This window comes from Eriocheir sinensis, chromosome 2, assembly GCF_024679095.1.
Source record: "Eriocheir sinensis breed Jianghai 21 chromosome 2, ASM2467909v1, whole genome shotgun sequence".
Classification (NCBI taxonomy): Eukaryota; Metazoa; Arthropoda; class Malacostraca; order Decapoda; family Varunidae; genus Eriocheir; species Eriocheir sinensis.
In genome coordinates, this window is record NC_066510.1 from 7,844,825 (window position 1) to 7,864,914 (window position 20,090).

General features: G+C 42.8%; 1 protein-coding gene across 3 annotated transcripts in view; it reads right to left on the reverse strand.

The window, feature by feature from the left end:
• Positions 1-20,090, reverse strand: part of LOC126998962 (sorbitol dehydrogenase-like) — a 131,379-nt gene that overhangs the window by 59,929 nt on the left and 51,360 nt on the right. For all 3 annotated transcript variants that reach the window (XM_050861274.1, XM_050861260.1, XM_050861267.1), the window contains 3 exons: positions 17,532-17,696; positions 9,136-9,295; positions 6,101-6,285 (listed from right to left, as the gene is read on the reverse strand). In XM_050861274.1, coding sequence (XP_050717231.1) covers positions 6,101-6,285; positions 9,136-9,295; positions 17,532-17,682 — 496 coding nt within the window. In that variant the 5' untranslated portion in view covers positions 17,683-17,696. The remainder of the gene's footprint in view (positions 1-6,100; positions 6,286-9,135; positions 9,296-17,531; positions 17,697-20,090) is intronic.

Below are 20,090 nucleotides of genomic sequence, written 5' to 3' on the forward strand. Positions count from 1 at the left end.
TAAAAGACGAATGTGCTCCCTGACATGCTCTGCTCTCTCGCCCACAATCTTGTTGGCAGGGGTATGGCGGCCGCGGTGGTCAGGCACGGGAACAGAGGTGTGGGTCATTTTGCGGAGGGCATTGTCTATCCGCCCCTTTGAGATGCCGTGCATGGCCATGAACCCAGAAAGGCACACTTTCGTGGTTACGTTGTTGTAAGTAACTTGGTACGCCCGTGATATCGAGCGTCTGCTGACTTCGGCAGCCGTTCGTTTACGAGCAATGGGCATTATTGCTACCATCTTCTGGATGTAGGCATTTTGAAGATTGTAGTCCCCAATTGCCCAAAAAAAAAGAGAAAATGGCCTGCACACCAGGCATTGTTACTTTTGAGAAACATCCATCCCTGCATGCTGCCCCAATCACTCGCTGGGGCATAGCACGGTGGCTGGCAGGGCTGGTATAAGGTTCTCCTTTGTTTCTTTTTTCCTTGGCCACAGCACGCTTGTGTCTTGCTGGTGTTCGCTGGCGTTTGCGACCTGCTGAGGGGCCAGCAACATCAGGAGAGGTAGGAGGGCTATCAACGTCTGATAATTCCATTATGGGTGAATAATCAACGCAATAATGGGACGTGAGAATGGAGGAATACTCTCTTCCACAATGCTTACTAGACTGAGGCAGAGCTGGGCTGAGGCGGGAGAAAATACGGCGCTCTCATTGGCTCAGCGCTCTGACGTCACAGCACTCCGCGGTCTCTCATTGGCTGGATGGAGATAGTACGCTTCTGCACGGGCGACTTCCAACACCGAGTCAACACCTAGTCGCTAAGGAAAAAAATACTTTGCAAACAACGGGAAATTGAACCTTGTTAACATGGTGGAAAAAGTATACTATCTCCACCAAAATGCGCATTAAGCCTTGGAGCACCTGATGAGGCAAAAAACGCCATTTTGCTCCCGATGGCGCTTAGTACTCTTCTGCAGCTGGGGCCTCAGATATATATTTTTATATATATATATATATATATATATATATATATATATATATATATATATATATATATATATATGTATATACTGTTGAGCCTCGTTAACTCGGACTAATAGGGGGAAAGGTTGGTCCAACAAACACGAATGTCTGACATAGACGGATTTTGAAAAAAAAAAAAAAAAAAAAAACTCAAAAGCAAACCTAAAATACACTCGACCCTCAATTTAACGGCTGGGTAGGTGCACTTGGCCACCCATCTGGGCGGCCAAGTGCACCGCGCGCTGGGCCCGAACAGCTTATGGGGGGCTGATGACGGTGATGGCGATGATGAGCGTCAGCGGCTGGCCCGCATCGGCGTCGCCCGAGCGGAATCCCCATCGCGGACCGCACATGTGTGGCTGTATTTGTTGTGGGTTTGGGCTTCTCAATTTGCCGATTCCCATCCTCCACATGTTGCGCGGGACTCCTTTCCTTTCTTCCATCTCTTTTTTTTGAGAAAGAAGAGATGGAAGAAGGGAGGGGGGTGCCACGCAGCATCTGGAAAACAAGAGTTGGCAAATTGAGAAGCCTGGGCCAGAGGTGGGCACAGCCACACACACGCAGGCCCCAATGAAAACACCGCCCAGGCGGCGCCGATGCGGGCGTGACCTTCCTCTTCACCTCACTTGGTCTTGAAGCTCTTGAGGACATGTTGGCACAAAAAGTCACACGTGTCAATCACAATCTGGCTTGAAAATAATAGAAATAACAACAGCAACCACGTGGTGCTTGCAACGCTGCTATGTAAACAACACAGACCAACGGCCACCTGTCGGTAAAGTCTGTACTGCCGGGCGCAACCACAACTCGGACTTTTGTCCCTGGGTCGGTCAGAGTCCGACTTAGCTAAGAGTTGCCGGGGTCCGAGTTAGCGAGGTTCAACAGTACAGTAGAGCCCCACTTGAAGCGAGATCAATTAGCGCGAACCGCAATTAGCGCGAGATCAATTAGCGCGAACCACAATTAGCGCGAGCCACCATCTACCAAGAAAAAAATTAATTGGCGCGAAAGCCTCAGTTAGCGAGAGCAGCCACCATGACTGAATTTTGAAAATTGCGCCAAGACGCCATGACGCGCGGCACAAGCTGCTAAAGCCCTTACTTTAGCAGACAACGCCATGTTGATACAGGGCAGGTGCTTTGTTCATGTTGTGGATGTGGATACAGGCAACTGACCTTGGCTGTGTGTGACGCACACCCAAAAAATTTGGATTTGCCGGTTGTCCAAGCTGCCGCCAACGCGGTGGGAAGAAAAGGGCTCAGTGTGACACCAGGTTACAGTGAACCGACAACTCGCTCCAGGATGGGCGCACGGGCGTTGCCAGTAGCCACAATGGTTAGAAGAAAACAGCGCCAGTGTGATACTGTCTTAAGGCAGCGAGGCCGCTGACCGGGTGAGCGCCGGCGATGAAGTCATAAGACTCCCAGCGAATCACAAGCGTGTTTTCAGAGCTCAGCCAATCGTAGTTTTTTTTTTTTTTTTAATGTGAGTGATTATTTTGAGTAATTATCAAACCCAAAAGTCAGACCCACGTGTGCACCAAATAATTTTTTCATATTGGTTACTTTATTCAATTAGCGCAACCGTGTTCATCCACCTAATTCTCGCGCTAAATGGGGCTCTACTGTATGTATGTATGTATGTATGTATGTATGTATGTATATATATATATATATATATATATATATATATATATATATATATATATATATATATATATATATATATATATATATATATATATATATATATATATATATATATATATATATATATATATATATATATATATATATATATATATATATATATATATATATAGTCCAGTCGCGTATGATGCGGATTTGTAAAGCGCGGTTTCCTATGACACGGTATGGTTTCAAAACCGTATGTTCAAATCACACGGGTAAAACCATCTATGACGCGGTTCCCAGGTTCCCAGTTGCCAGGTTGGATTTTTTTCCGAAGGAGAAAATCTCATGGCAGTTGGGTTGGTTTTGGGGAGGATTTCTCTCTCTCTCTCTCTCTCTCTCTCTCTCTCTCTCTCTCTCTCTCTCTCTCTCTCTGCACATTTTTGTATTCAGTAACTTACAAAATTAATTATCCTCACTATCAGAATGATCATATAGCAAAAATTTATTGATGTAGACAAGAACGTTCACAGTCGGCTGCCGTGGCCCTCACTCAAATTCCAAGTCACAGTCATGGCGCATGCTCCCCGACCGCGCCACATCTCTTCCCGTCAACCTTTTCCCCCTCCTTTGATCCTTTTTTCATTTAAAGTGGACCTGGCCCAACTGTCTTTTCTGGCAGGCAAAAAAGAAAGCGATCTGGCTAACGAGCCTACTAAAATCTACAGCAGGCGCTGCTTCTGCACATCAGCCTGCTGGCAAACTGGCTTTTAAAAATCAAAATTGGCCGGTGTTCCCAGAGCCTTTCCTTTCTTTTGTCTTTCTCGCTGCCCAGTCTGAATGGGAAGAAATCAGAGACACGGTGTATAAAGAAACTAACGAGAGAGAGAGAGATCTTTGAAAGTGGTTGGTCACCACTAATTATTGCATTAATATACATGCCAAATATTTTTGTCGATTTCGGGTTGGCAGGGAAAGTAAATGGTTAGGAGGGATTGGGCAGTTTTTGGGTGGAATGTGGCGCGGCGGGTCCCGACCTGATGAGTACACGTCTAGGGCTGCTTTCACAGTCACTTTGTTTTGATTGTTACCAATGGCGGCGATCGACGCTATAGTTTTCCACATGTAACTGGCCTATGGGGTAGTGGTGGCTGCAGAGGAAGCGAGAGTTGTTGAGAGTGTGTGCCAAGGTGTGGGGCTAGGCTAACCCCGAAGCTGCCGCTACCCCATCGGCCAGTTTTATGTGAAAATACTATAGCGGCCGCCGGCGATCGCCACAATTGGTAATGATCAAAACAAACAAAATGACTGTGAAAGCGGCCCTAGTTAACCCTTTCAGTACGGTGACACCAACATCAGCATCACCGTATGGAAAGGGTTAGTCCTCTTCTAAACCTCTTAATCCTCTTCCATCTCCTCTTAATCCTCTTCTAAACCTCTTAAGAGGAAATGGAAGAGGCTTAAGAGGTTTAGAAGAGGATTAATCCTCTTCCATTTCCTCTTAACCCTTTCCATACTGTGACGCCGACGTCTGCGTCACCGTATTGTAAGGGTTAACCCTTTCATGGCTAAACGCTCGCAGCGACCATAAGCGTAACTTGCCAGAGGTGCTAAACGCTCGCTGCGAGCTCCGGTCGCACTCAAATTTCCCGTGTATGAGAGTGTTCCAACACTATTTCTCACCCCACAGCATTGCCAATTCAACAGGTTTTCCACGAAATTTGGTGGAAAATCATGTCGGCCTAGTGCGGAAAATCTATGGACGAACAACTGGTGGATGTTGTTGTCCAATATAGCGGCATTTTTGCATAGCTTCACCTATCACCTGACTGATATTTTGACCAAATAGTTGTAAATTTTGCAGTTGGCAATACTGCCCTGCCAGCACCCTGTCATCAAGAGATCTACTCAGTAGTTGCCTTACAGCTGACCATCGAGCACGCATAAATGTACGTCTTCACAGGCAACACCCCCTGAACGTGCCTTTACGTTCGCAGGAGAAACTTGCATTACCGAATCTTATAGATCTTGGCCTCCTCTTTCTAATGGTTTTTGTTTTTTTAGCTGTGATAAATAGTTTTTGAGATACAGAGGTTAAAAGAGCGAGCACTAGCATCACTTGCTGGTGGTGCTAAAAGCTTGCTGCGAGCGTCAGTCACACTCACAGAAAAAACACCCCCAGAACGTTCCTGTATGTTCTCATGAGAGGCTTACATAACTGAATCTTATAGATCTTGGCCTCCTCTTTCCAATGGTGTTTTGTAGCTGTGATGAATAGTTTACGAGATACAGCGGTTAAAAGAGATCTCCTTCCCACGCTGGGGCGCCCGAGCGCACCTGGGAGGGATAGTCTCATTGTGAGCGCTTAGCAAGGAAAGGTTTAACCCCCCAGCCCACGCACAGCAAGGAATCAGCTCACTTACCACGCACATACTGCACATGCAATGGCTTGCAAGCCTGCTGGGAAACCCACGGGCAAGATTCACCCACTGATGTACGAGCAGAAACTGGACAAAATCAGGAGGATTGAAAGTGATAGGCGGGAAACAATGAATTTTCCCCGTATGTTAGCGCAGGTGGGATAAAATGGCGGCTAGCCAGTACCAAATTGTATTTTCCCCATACGTACTGAGTGAAAAAGTGGGTGTTGGTGGTGACCGAGTGGATAAGGTGGTGAGCGTGGGGTTGGACTGGACAACATCAAAAGGCAAATAATGCCTACCAGTGCACTCGGGCTAGAACGAACGAACGAAAAAAAAAAAAAAAATGTGGGTGGGACAAAATGGCAAGGGCCAGGACCAAATTGTATTTTCTCCATGGGTTTAGTTATTCTTATGACGCGGTTTCCTATGGCGAGGCCGTTAATCAGAACCAATTAACCGCACCATACGCGACTCGACTGTATGTATATGTATGTATGTATGTATGTATGTATGTATGTATGTGTATATATATATATATATATATATATATATATATATATATATATATATATATATATATATATATATATATATATATATATATATATATATATATATATATATATATATATACCTACCTCCCGCAATGGGCGTAAGCCACTCCCGGTGAGGTATGTATGGGAAGTGAGGAGGGTGCTGAAACCCTCCAAATACCCTTCCCATGTCCTCATTTTCCATTTCCTGGTTCACTAATATTCAGGAAAATACGCTTCACTTTCCACAGACTGGACTAAAGAGAATCGAGATGGCCATTCCTCTATCATTACCTATATACTATCTTTTGAAATAATTGATATGTGATTCTGTCAAGTATGTTTGAGATGAAATATTCCTGAGTTGATCTTTCATCGTGCAAAGGAAAAACTGAACTTAGGTGCTATTTGCTAATTTTCCCTGATCAAATAGAGCTAACCACTTATCATCTCATATTTTAGCATCATGCAATCATTTTGCTTGCATAATGCATCTTCACTCACCTGTTATGCAGACTTTAGAAGCTCCCATTGCTTTGGCAGAGAGAAGACTCACAAGACCTATTGGGCCTGCCCCACACACCAACACTGATGAACCTAGTGTGACCCCTGCTCGACGGCAGGCATGGACGCCAACACTTAATGGCTCAAGGATGGCCCCTTCTTCAAGTGTGACATGATCCGGCAATCTGTTAGTAGTAATAAGAGTTTTTAGTGACAATCAGATTATATATATATATATATATATATATATATATATATATATATATATATATATATATATATATATATATATATATATATATATACACAGTCACCTTTTGATTAACACGAGGGTTATGTTCCTGGGGATATCGTGTTATCTAAAATCAAAGTTATTTATACATAATTTTCCCTTTAGAAACAACAGTAATAGGGGGGAAAGTCTGCCTATTTTGGGGATTTTGTTACGCAAACCGTAAAAAAACACATTATTAATACATTAGTATGTCACTGAAACAACAAAAACACATGTTCTCATTTTATTTACATTTGTATTTCACTTTCAACATTCGGCACTTGCGTTGGCCACCATCCCTCCTCACCCCACGCTCCTGTCACCAGCCGCTCCCTTCACCCACCCCTCTCCGCCCCACTTACCTCCTTCCTTTTCATCTGACTGGTCGTCGTCGTCATCGTAACTAGTTGTCTGCCAAATCCTCATCCAGCTCTCCCTCCTCACCCACTGTTATTTCCTGCCTCACACCGGCCAGCATGGCAGTGATCAAGTTCATCTGGCCCAGTTTCACATCACCCACGCCGGACTCTGCATTTGCCTCCTCCTCTCTCTGACGGTGGCCATCTTGGGACGCCATGATGACTCAGCGCACCTCACTGTTCACTGTTCACTCATCCCACTCAACTAACACCAAATGTTACACCACTCCCTGCACCACACCAACCACGGGCAGGCAGGCGGAGTGCCGATTCCCTCCAGAAGTAGCGTGAGTGCATGTGACGCCATCGATTATATGTTTTATATGCCCTCTCTGGCCTCAACTCTCAGAAGGCTTATGGACCTGATGGAGTGCCTCCTATTGTCCTTAAAAACTGTGCTTCCGTGCTGACACCATGCCTGGTCAAACTCTTTTGTCTCTGCCTATCAACATCTACCTTTCCTTCCTGCTGGAAGTATGCCTTTGTACAGCCTATGCCTAAGAAGGGTGACCGTTCCAATCCCTCAAACTACCACCCTATAGCTTTACTTTCCTGTCAATCAAAAGCTTTTAAATCAATCCTTAACCAGAAGATTCAAAAGCACCTTTCCACTTCTGACCTTCCATCTGATCGCCAGTATGGGTTCTGCAAGGGGTGGTCTGCTGGTGATCTTCTTGCTCTCTTAACTGACTCTTGGTTATCCTCTCAGCCATTTCGGTGAAACTTTCTCAGTTGCCCTAGACATATCAAAAGCTTTCGATAGAGTCTGGCACAACTCCGTGCTTTCTAAACTGCCCTCTTACAGTTTCTATCCTTCTCTCTGTTCCTTTATTTTCAGTTTTCTTTCCGGCCGTTCTATCTCTGTTGTGGTAGACGGTCACTGTTCTTCCCCTAAACCTATCAACAGTGGTGTTCCACAGGTCTCTGTCCTATCACCCACTCTCTTCCTGTTATTCATAAATGATCTTCTTTCCATAACAAGCTCCCCTATCCACTCATATGCTGATGACTCCACTCTGCATTATTCAACTTTTTTCAACAGAACACTCTCTCAACAGGAATTACAAGATTCCAGACTGGAGGCTGCAGAACGCTTAACCTTGCTATCATTTCCGATTGGGGTAGAAGGAACCTTGTGTCCTTCAATGCCTCAAAAACCTAATTTCTCCACCTATCAACTCGACACAATCTTCCAAACACCTATCCCCTATTCTTCAACAACACTCAGCTGTCACCTCCTTCAACACTAAACATCCTCGGTCTATCCTTAAACCAAAATCTTAACTGGAAACTTCATATCTCTTCTCTCACTAAATCAGCTTCCTCGAGGTTGGGTGTTCTGTATCGTCTCCGCCAGTTCTTCTCCCCCGCACAGTTGCTATCCATATACAAGGGCCTTGTCCGCCCTCATATGGAGTATGCATCTCACATATGGGGGGGGCTCCACTCACACAGCTCTCTTGGACAGAGTGAAGTCTAAGGCTCTTCGTCTCATCAGCTCTCCTCTTCTTACTGATAGTCTTCAACCTCTTAAATTCTGCCGCCATGTTGCCCCTCTTTCTATCTTCTATTGATATTTTCACGCTGACTGCTCTTCTGAACTTGCTAACTGCATGCCTCACCCCCTCCCACAGCCTCGCTGCACTCGACTTTCTACTCTAGCTCATCCCTATACTGTCCAAATCCCTTATGCAAGAGTTAACCAGCATCTTCACTCTTTCATCCCTTACACTGGTAAACTCTGAAACAGCCTTCCTTCGTCTGTATTTCCTCCTGCCTATGACTTGACCTCTTTCAAGAAGAGTATCAAGACACCTCTCCATCCAAAATTGACTTCTCTTTTGGCCACTCTGTTGTGGGAGCAGTGAGTAGCGGGCTTTTCTTTTTTTTCTTTACTCTTTTTGTTGCCCTTTAGCCGTCTCGTTTGTTGTAAAAAATAAATAATAAAAAAAAAATCTTCACTTCACTATCATTCGAATTATCAGACTTTTACTATTTTTATGAATTTTTTTGGCCTGGTCGTAAGTGCGAGGATTCGTAAGTTGCATAAATCTTAACTCAAGGACTACATGTATTATCGTTAGACACAGCCCAATTGTATATAGTTTGGCTGAATTACTCTCTGATGTTAATGAGACAATAGGAAAATGGAAAGTGAGAGTGTCTGATATATTTGCAACATCCCCTCGCCTCTTATATGTACTTCACTGTGATTGGCTTATGCCTATCTCAGCAGGTGTCTACTTGCTTACTCCCACATGGTAATCCAACAATCATATATAAAGTATGAGTAGACATAAATACATCTCATAGAATTTTTGTGTAAAACATCAGTACATTACTTGAAGCAAAAATCAGCAGCATGAGCAAAGTAGCGGCAAAGATTTCCATCATCTGGTGGGGTGGCACAGAAGACCACATCAGGACACAGATTATACTTGCCACTCTTGCAAAAGTCGCACACTCTGCAGGGCACACCAGGCTCAATGGCAACACGGTCACCTAAGATAACATCAAATTGGTTAAAACTCTGTACATTAAAAGGATTACTAATTACAGCAATGTGACTGGTTTGACATAAAAATTACACTTCAGCATGAGTGTTTAATCTCCTCAAGGTTAATTAATGTAAATGTGGATGAAAGACACTTTGGAAAAATAACAATGTTGAGAGGAGTATGAGTAGGGCAAAGACTGAAAATAGTAGTACACCTAAAATAGAATGTGCTAGCAGTGGCGGATGCACTGGAGAGCAAGGTTCCATCCACCACCATAAAATTTGCTGGACCACCTCTATCTCCCTTTTATTTAATGTCTATGTGAATGAGGTGACATTCCAGAAAAATAACAATGTTGGAAGGAGTATCAATATGGCAAGGTCTGAAAATGGTGGTATATCTAAAATATACAGTGCTGGCGGTGGCAGATGGAGCAGAGAGCAAAGAGCCATCCACCACCGCCAAATTTGTTTGACCACATATCTCCCTTTGATCAGTGGGAATTTGGGAAATATTTACCTTTGGCAATGCTACTGAGAGCCCACTCTCAATTCTCCAAGCCTGCCTAAGCCAGTGACTATTAGTTTTCAACAGAAAATAGATGCATACTCGTCTATCACCCCACTGAGGGCACCACTTGGCACTTGACCACCACCACCTTTACCATTTTTCTCCATTCACATTCAGTATTGACCCAAGAAAGCTTCTCAAAGAACCCCATATTGCAGCAATATGTGCATTGGTTAAGAGAATAAGTCTAACAAGGAAATAGCTGCAAACACAGAACTGTCACTTGGAACTGTGCAACTTTGGGCCAGAAAAATTTGTGCTTCTGGAGTACGTGAACCACCAACTCCACAGAAGCCAGTAGGCCTAAACAGAAAGTCAGCAGGAGGACTTTCAATGTTATTCACAGGCAACTACAGCCTCAACCTGGCATTATAAATTGGGAGTTTGAGAACAAAGTTCAGGTTTGTTGGCAAGAGTGGCTGGATGAACATTCAGAGACTATTTGAAGGGAGATATGGAATTGACTGTGCCTAAGCTGTGGATAACACATTCTCACTGCGTTAAAAGATTAACTTTTGCTGCTCAGTATAAAGATTGGGGTCTTGATGCATGGCACAAGGTGTTATGGTCTATTAAGGAAAGATTGAAGGTGAAAGATGGGAAAGGTTCACCACTGCTGTATCAGTGACCCCTGCACCCCCACTACAAAAAACACATGGTTAAACACCCTGACTCACTCATGGCTTGGGGTTGTTATCCTGCCATGGCATTGGTAAACTAGTGCTTTTATCAAGAACACTCCCATTAGCCACTACAACTACTATGAACTTGAGTACTGTTTGAATCAGTGTCAAGCTTAAGTTTTCATGAAAGATGGGGCACTGTGTCATACTGCGAAGTTAGTAGTGAACTGATCTGAATTTTGTAGGAAGATGTCCACCAAAACGAGCATAAGTCACTCCCAGTGAGGTATATACAGGAGGAAAGGGGGTGCTGCAATCCTATCAAAGACCATTCACGAGTTCTCACTTTCCTTTTCTCTATTATCTGATCTCTCCCCAACACTAAAGAGTAATTCAGTATGTAAACTAAAGACAAATTAAAAAAGTTGACTTTCATATTAAAAAAAAAAAAAGTTGACTTTCAAATTAAAATACTTGACTCAAATTTAAAAAGTTGACTTTCAAATAAAAAAATAATAATTTCAAATAAAAAAATGTAATTAAACTGAAAAACACCCCTTTTCCCCCCCCCCTCCCCCCTCCCCTTCTCTTCTACCCCTCCCTGCTTCAATAAACCCCCACTACACCCATTTTCCTCTCCCCATCCCCCCTTCAAGAGTCCTCCCTCCCCCCCTTCAATATCCCCCAATACACCCCTTTTCCTCTCCCCCTCCCCCCTTCAAAATCCCCCCTCCCCCCCTTCAATAGCCCCCTACTACACCCCTTTTCCTCTCCCCCTCTCCCTTCAATAGTCCCCCCTCCTCCCCATCAATAACCCCCACTACACTATGCTTGATTAAATTTGACTTCGCTTGACTAAATTTGATTTTGCTCGACTAAATTTGGGGTGACTCCATGACATCACTCAAGTAAATTTGACTTTGCTTGACTAAATTTGACTGTTCTTAACAAAATTTGACTCTGCTTGACTAAATTTGACTTCACTTGACTAAATTTTACTGTTCTTGACAAAATTTGACATTGCTTGACTAAATTTGACTTCCTTTGAATAAATTTGACCGTTCTTGACAAAATTTGACTTTGCTTGACTAAATTTGACTTTTCTTGACAAAATTTGACTTTGCTTGACTAAATTTGACTTCGCTTGACAAAATTTGACTTTGCTTAACTGAATTTGACTTCGCTTGACAAAATTTGACTTTGCTTGACTAAATTTTAATTCGCTTGACTAAATTTGACTGTTCTGACAAAATTTGACTTTGGTTGACTAAATTTGACTTTGCTTGACTAAATTTGACTTCGCTTGACTAAATTTGACTGTTCTTGACAAAATTTGACCTTGCTTGACTAAATTTGACTTTGCTCGACTACATTTGACTGTTCTTGACAAAAATTGACTTTGATTGACTAAATTTGACTTCACTTGACAAAATTTGACTTCGCTTGACAAAATTTGACTGTTCTTGAAAAAAAATTGACTTGCTTGACTAAATTTAACTGTTTCGACAAAATTTGACTGTTCTGACAAAATTTGACTTTGCTTGACTAAATTTGACTTCCTTTGACTAAATTTGACTGTTCTTGACAAAATTTGACTTCGCTTGACAAAATTTGACTGTTCTTGAAAAAAAAAGACTGCTTGACTGAATTTCACTTCACTTGACTAAATTTGACTTTGCTTGACTAAATTTTATTTTGCTAGACTAAATTTGACTGTTTTGACATAAAATTTACTTTACTTGACTAAATTTGACTTTGCTTGACTAAATTTGGCTTCACTTGACTAAATTTGACTGTTCTTGGCAAAATTTGACTGCTTGACTAAATTTGACTGTTTTGACAAAATTTGACTTTGCTCGACTAAATTTGACTTTGCTTGACTAAATTTAATTTCACTTGACAAAATTTGACTTTTGCTTGACTAAATTTGGGGTGACCTTGACATCACTTGACTAAATTTGACTTCGCTTGACTATATTTGACTTCGCTTGACTAAATTTGAGTTTGACTAAATTTGATTTTGCTTGACTAAATTTGGGGTGACTCCTTGATATCACTCAACTAAATTTGACTTCGCTTGACAAAATTGACTTTGCTTGACAAAATTTGACATTGCTTGACTAAATTTGACTTCGTTTGACAAAATTTGACTTTGCTTGGTTAACCCCTACCACACCCAACCCCAAACTAAACCCCTTCCCCCAACCCCATGCACTTCTCAACTACCACCCCTTTCCCCTAAAAATCTACGCCCCCCCCTTACAGGTCTACGCCCCCCCTGGTGACGGAGATAAGAGTTAACGAACGCTGAGAGGAAACTGACTGTTGAAGGGGGGGAGGGAGGACTACTGAAGAGAGGGGAGGAGGAAACGGGGTGTAGTGGGGCGTTATTGAAGGGGGGGAGGGGGGTTATTGAAGGGGGGAAGGGGGGTTATTGAAGGGGGGGAGGGGGGTTATTGAAGAGGGGGAGGGGGGTTATTGAAGGGGGGAGGGGGGGTTATTGAAGGGGGGGAGGGGGAGAGGAAAAGGGGTGTAGTGGGGAGTTATCAAAGCGGGGGAGGGAGGACTATTGAAGGGGGGAGGGGGAGAAGAAAAGGGGCGTTTTTAAGTTTAATTACATTTTTTAAAATTTAAAATTCAATTTTTTTGTCAACTTTTTTAAAATTTGAAAGTCAAGTATTTTAATTTGAAGGTCAGTTTTTTAATATGAAAGTCAACTTTTTTAATTTGAAGTTCATTTTTTTAATTTGAAAGTGAAAAGGTGTATTACTGCAGATACATGCCACAACTGCACCACTCCAGTCACCCTCGAAACAAAATGAGGGACTAGGCACACACACAGAATGAATGAATGAAATGAACATGAGAGAGAGAGAGAGAGAGAGAGAGAGAGAGAGAGATAATTACATAGATAACCAGAACACACAGGCCTTAAGGCCCAAACTAGGTGGTCTGTCTTAAACCTAAGTGACTGTTGTTATGCGGCCACCATGGCGTTGAAACTGACCTAGTGAACATTGAGATGGAGGAGATAGCGGTCAAGATTATTCTTAAACGATGCAATCGAGTTATACTGCACCACTGATGGTGGTAATCTGTTCCAATCTCGAACGACAGCATTAGGGAAGAAGAATTTTGTGCAATCTGAATGACCTTGTCTATATTTTAGTTTAGCGCCATTATTTCTCGTTCGCGGCGAATCATTCATCACAAACAGCTTGGTCGGATCCACGTTGGTAAAACCGTTAAGTATTTTAAAGCACTCAATTAGTTTTCCTCTGAGGCGGCGTTTTTCAAGAGAAAACAGGTTTAGATGTGACAGCCTTTCCTCGTAGGGTTTATTTTGTAATGAAGGAATCATCTTGGTTGCTCTACGCTGAACACCTTCTAATTTAGCAATGTCTTTCGCATGGTGGGGAGACCAAAACTGCACGGCATACTCCAAAAGAGGTCTGACGAAACCATTATACATAGGTAGTATAGCATTTTTATTCTTGAATGAAAAAATTCTCTTAATCAAACCCATCATCCTGTTTGCTTTTTTAACGGACTCGTTGAACTGCTGGGAAAACTTGAGGTTAGACGCGACTGTGACACCAAAATCTTTGACCGAGTGAACGCCTTTAACTTTAACGCCGCACATTTCATAGTCTTTCTTTATATTTCTAGATCCAACCTGCAGAATCTGGCACTTCTTTATATTAAAAGGCATTTCCCATTTTACTGACCAATCTGATATCTTACGCAAATCTTCTTGTAGGCTCTGCCAGTCACATTCTGTAAGTACCGCATTGCCCACATTCTGTAAGTACCGCATTGCCGATTTTCTTGTCGGTTATGTCTGGTTATGAGCCCCTCTCGTGAAAGATGAGATAGAGAAGATGAAAACAAGGAGAAAGGAGAAGGGTGTGGGGAGGGAGGGTCAGAAAGAAGAGTCAGGTCAGGGCTTTGGTCACATACACACACAGAAGGTGAAATGAGTGGTGTGGGGAGGATGGGGCAGAAAGGAGTCAGATCAGGGCTTTGGTCAAAACATGACCTGACTCAGGTCAGGTCACGTCCTGACTTGTCACACACACACACACACACACACACACAGAAGGGGAACGAGAATGGTGTGGGGAGGGAGGGGCAGAAAGGAGTCAGATTAGGGCTTGGTCAGGATATGACCTGACTCAGGTCAAGACATGACCTGACTCTCCCTTCTGCCCCTCCTTCCCCCCACCCTTCTTATTTCCCTTTCTGTGTGTGTGTGTGTGTCATGACATGACCTGACTCTCCCTACTGCCCCTCACCCCCCACACCCTTTTAATTTCCTCTTATGTGTGTGACGCACACCCGGAAAAGTTGCCGGCTGCCCAAGCTGCCGCCAAAGCAGTGGGAAGAAAAAGGCCTAGTGCGACACCAGCTTACGGACAACCGACAACTTGATCCCAGATGGGCATACGGGTGTTGCAAGTAGCCACAACGGTTAGAGGAAAACAGCCAGTGTGACATCGCCTAAGGCAGTGAGGCCGTTGACTGGGTTAGTGCCGGCAATGACGTCATCGGACTCACAGCGAATCACAAGCGTGTTTTCAGAGCTCAGCCAATCGTAAGGCTTCATCTGTGGCTTTAAAACGACCCGTGCTCTCTTCCTGTTTTCTTCCTTTTTCCAAGGTATGTATTTTGAGATAACAAGGGAGTAAAGGAGGAAAAAAATGACCTCCGGGGGGCAGCATGACCCAATTATAATGGCGCCACTATAAACAGCTGCCTGCGCCATGACAGGCTCGGGGCCAACGATCAGGTGCCATAGGCCACATGTAAAAAAAAAAAAAAAAAAAAAAAAAAAAATCTCCACGGGTCGGAACAAATAAGCGCTTTTTCAGTGTTTTCCATACTTTGAGTTTCGTGATCCTCGAGTTTAACGCTATAACTTCGAAACGAAGCGAGCGCGAAACTCGAGAGGGTACTGTATTATATAAAAACAAACTATAGCAAGCCTTAATCTCCTATCCTTCCTGATTAAAATGCTTTTTGAATGAAGAAAAATGGTCAATAAATAAGGGAGGAGTTACAATAAGAACATAAGCAATCCTGCTAACAGCTGTTTGCTAGGCGCTAAAAGTGCTCACTGCCGCTGTTACCCTAACAGTGCTGTTAAGGCCTTAACAAGCTTTGTGATTATCTGTTAGCACTTAACAGAAAAATGTTATGGCCAACAGGAATATGTTAGTCTTAACAGCTGTTTGCTAGTGGTAACAAGTTTTATGAATAAGGGCCCTAAAATCCCTGACTTGACTGCTGTACCATTAGAACTGGTGGATAATTAAATGCAAAATAAGTAAGTACTATAATTTTAATTTTAACATTATGCAGTAATTTGAAATTATTATGCAGCCGCCCAAATTTTTTACCACGAGCCACCACTGAGAGAGAGAGAGAAATTATTTGTCGCTGAAAGCCAGCCCGCATGTGTGTGTGTGTGTGTGTTACAACTTTCCCTATTGTAGTATCTCACGAATAAATGTGTAAGAAATATACGGGTGCATAGCGACTAATGAATACAGTATGTATAGCTGACAAGATTCAGCGCGTCAATGTCATGAATAAGGCAGCCCCACTGAACTTACCACAACCGTCAACGTGATTGATTGATAGTTTATTGTTGCATGTATACAACAAAGGAGAAGCCATCCCAACCCCCAGGCAGTACATACTGTGATCATACAACTAAGGATACATGTGGATGCTTCTATATTATTTGCCGTAACTCAGCTCATACAATAGATTTTTTTGTTTTTTTTGTTTTTTTGTTTTGTTACGTGTACGCCTATAGCGCCGGTAGGCTTTTCATAAGGAGCCTAGATGATAGTCGGCCCCAGTCCGTCATGGCGCAGGCAAATGTTTATAGTGGCGCCATCATTTCTTGGCTCATGCTGCCCCCCGGAACTCATTCTTGATTCACTTGGACGGTTTCCTCTAGAGTCCGGGTTGATGGGTGGTCTTCAGGACAGCATGTGGGTAATTTTAAGCCACTCGGCGGTGACTGAAAAATCCGAGGTGGTAGCGTGGGGATTCGAACCCGTATCGTCCATCACGCAGCGAATGTGGGCCCAGCACGCTACCACTCAGCCACCGCCTACATTTTGGTTAACACCGCCATGCGTTCATTTCGGCTGCTTGGCCACGGCTAGGTCCTAATGAAAACAGGTGCCCTGAGCTCTATTTACTCAAGCTAGACTATAATATAAGCTCCCTCCACGCAAAACAGCCCCTATTGTGTGTGGTTAGCAGGCGGGTAATACGTGTGGCATTGAGGTCCGAGGGCGGGAGAATGTGGGCAGGAAACCGGACTTGTCAGAGTCAGTGTCACTGCTTGCAGCCATGGTGAAAGCAGAGCAGAAACTGACAGAGTATCCGAATTAACTCTCGGGCAGAGTTCCCAATGAGTGAATTACAAAAATTAGCGAAAAGCAGCTAAATGTGGCGTAAAAATAGCAAGGCTGTTATAACCACCTCCAGTCCTCGCCTGGTAAAGTGGATATAGCTGCCTCTGGTCCTTTAAGGGTTAAGGGGTTAACAGTGGCTCCTCAGTGAGGAGCCACTCTAGCAAAAGCTATATGGTCTCAGCTACCTAGCTCAGGGGGTTATTTACTCAGTTTTTTACACAAAGTGCTTCATCACTATTATAAGTACTCCAGAAAGTCTGAAGAGGATGTGGTTTTAGGGAGAGAAAGAAGACAATGAGGTATTCTTGCAGATATTGATGGACTCTTTTAATTATGCATAAAAAAAGAGGATAAAAATGTTTCCCTTTAAATTGGTGCATATAATGGATTCACATTTTTTTTTTATTGAATTTTCAACCTTCATATTTTCTAGTAATTTTGTTCTAAACAGATAGTTCTAAAAAGATGGCTAAAGATCTGCTTCACTAACAAAAAAATTAAAGAAGGGACTTGTATTACCAATAACTAAACTAGTGAATCCACTACCAAAATACTCTCAAAATAACCAACTGCATTTGTTTGAAAGGAATATATGCACAATATATTACCATACCTGGTTTCAGAGTTTTCACGTTGCTTCCACACTTGGCCACCACACCAGATGCTTCATGGCCCAGAACCATTGGTGCCTTGACAACAAAATCCCCAATGGCTCCCCTCACTAGATACGACACATCTGATCCGCAAATGCCAACCTTGGCCATACGTAGAAGGACCTCTGTAAGAAACAAGTATATGTATTAAGGCGGCAAATTTCACCCAACATGTTGGTCGTTTTTGTTGGCTGTTGGGCAAAATGAACAACAACCAACAAGATTTGGCGGGTCGGGGAGGATGGACAACAGTTATGACATCAGACTGGTTGGGAGGAAGCAGGGTCAAATGACATTCGTGCTATAAGCTGTAAATGTAAATTAAAAATCAATCATCGTACATATTTACTCAAATTCTCAACTGTAAACCTCCAAAAACCGACATACATGTGCAAGTATGCGTTTGTGATTTATTTGTCCACTGTGTAAAGTTATTTATAACACTCATTTGACTGTGATGGTATACTGTGCTTGGTGGCAAGTTGGCGCGAGGTAAACAAACTGTTGAGATGGAGAACACTTCCATGACATAGCTTTGCTGGAATGTGCAAGCTCAGCACAGACTCACTGATCTGGTGAGGGATCATAAAATGTTGTGGGATCACCGGAACAAGTTTTTCAAAAAAACGCTGGCAAAGAAAAACCAGTGGAGAAATATAGCATCACAGCTCCAACAAGAATTTCCTGAGTTTGGAAGCCTGACTGGAGATAAGATACTTTAAATTATTACGGTAAAAGTAATGAGAAGAAATTATGTTACCGAGCACAATCTTCCAAAACCTCAATATCCTTCCGATTCATGGTAAAGTGGCTGGAGAGATGCTGGCGTGGTGTTTGTTGTTGTTGGAGCGAAGCGTCAACACAACAGTTCAGGGCCACAGTGTGATGCACAACATTGTTGGTTGGCGATTATCACCAACAAAAACGAGCAACATGTTGGGAGAAATTTGCCCTGTGTGACGCCAGCTTTAAATCAGGAAAAATTATGACTGTCCTGATTGAGACACTTGACCTAATGTAGGTAAATGAATTTACGCTATCTTAAATCATACTTAATCTGAAAGGAACTGAACAAAGTACTGATCTATCTGACAAGCACATAGCCTTAGGTTGGGGACAACAGATGATTTTCCTTTTTCTGGACTTTATATACAGATGATTTGAGCATATTCATTGAATTTTTAAATAAATGTCATATTTTCCTTTAGCAATAATCAACAGTAAAGAAATTTCATGACTTCCTTGAGTGACAACTCTCTTCCACATCAGCATGGTGGATGATCAGAAGCCTTGCTATCATGGAGACACGTGACTAGCAATCTAAAGATTGGGAAGGGAGGGAGAGACATTGGGTATAGGTAGGATCCAGCTGATCCGTCAATTTCCATCATGCGCTATCTCCAGAAAATGCCCACGAAAGGAATGATATGAACTTAACAATAGTACCATAATACAACTCAACTGTACTCAAATATCCTCAACCCTACATTGGAGTCCTTTACTGCCTCTCTGAATGACAAAGGAAATGATATAGAGTATCAAAACACCTCTACAGCTGAAACTGACCTCTCTTTTGGCCTCTTGATCTGTTTTCTTTTGTTGAAACAGCGTCTAGTGGGCCTTTTGTTCCTGTTTTTATTTTTTGCCCTTGAGCTGCTTCCCTGGACATAGAAAAAAAGTGACACTGGCCACTCATATTACTAATGTGTCCTTTGTTTACATTGTCCCCCCACCAACATAGCCCCCAGCATGACTTGATGGGGTGATTGGCTAATGCCACAACCTTGGCAAAAGTCCACTGCTTAACACTGCACATTGTGTGGCTAAGGGCTCACCTGAGTGAAAGGCTGGGGCGAGCACATGGGAACAGAGCTGGGGTTAGGGGTAGAGAGGAGGCACGGGAACACCACTCTAACTGCAGCAGGACATTTGAATAATATTCTATTTAATTTATTAATGTAATTTTTTACTTACAACCAATTGTACTTACAACCAACTTGCAAATCCTGAACCCTGTCATAACCCGAGGAGTACCCAAATACTTAGCCAGTGGGGTACCTCTTTGGCCGATTCGGTAAGGAGTGGCTCTCCCGTCACGCTGGTCGCGGGTTCAATCCCAGGCAGCCGGCGAATACCCTGATCTTGATTAATTTCTTGTGTATTTCAATACACGCAGAAGGACGTGTTTGACCAAGAGAGTAATAGAAAAAAGAGAATAGAAAATCTCGCCGTTATATATATATATATATATATATATATATATATATATATATATATATATATATATATATATATATATATATATATATATATATATATATAGTACCCTCTCGAGTTTTGCGCTCGCTTCGTTCCGAAGGTATAGCACTAAACTCGAGGATCGTGAAACTTGATGTATTGAAAACACTGAAAAAGTGCTAATCTGTTCTGACCCGTGGGGATTTTTTTTTTTTTTTTTTATGTGGCCTATGGCGCCAGTGGACTATCCATCTGGGCCTGATGGTCGGCCCCAAGCCCGT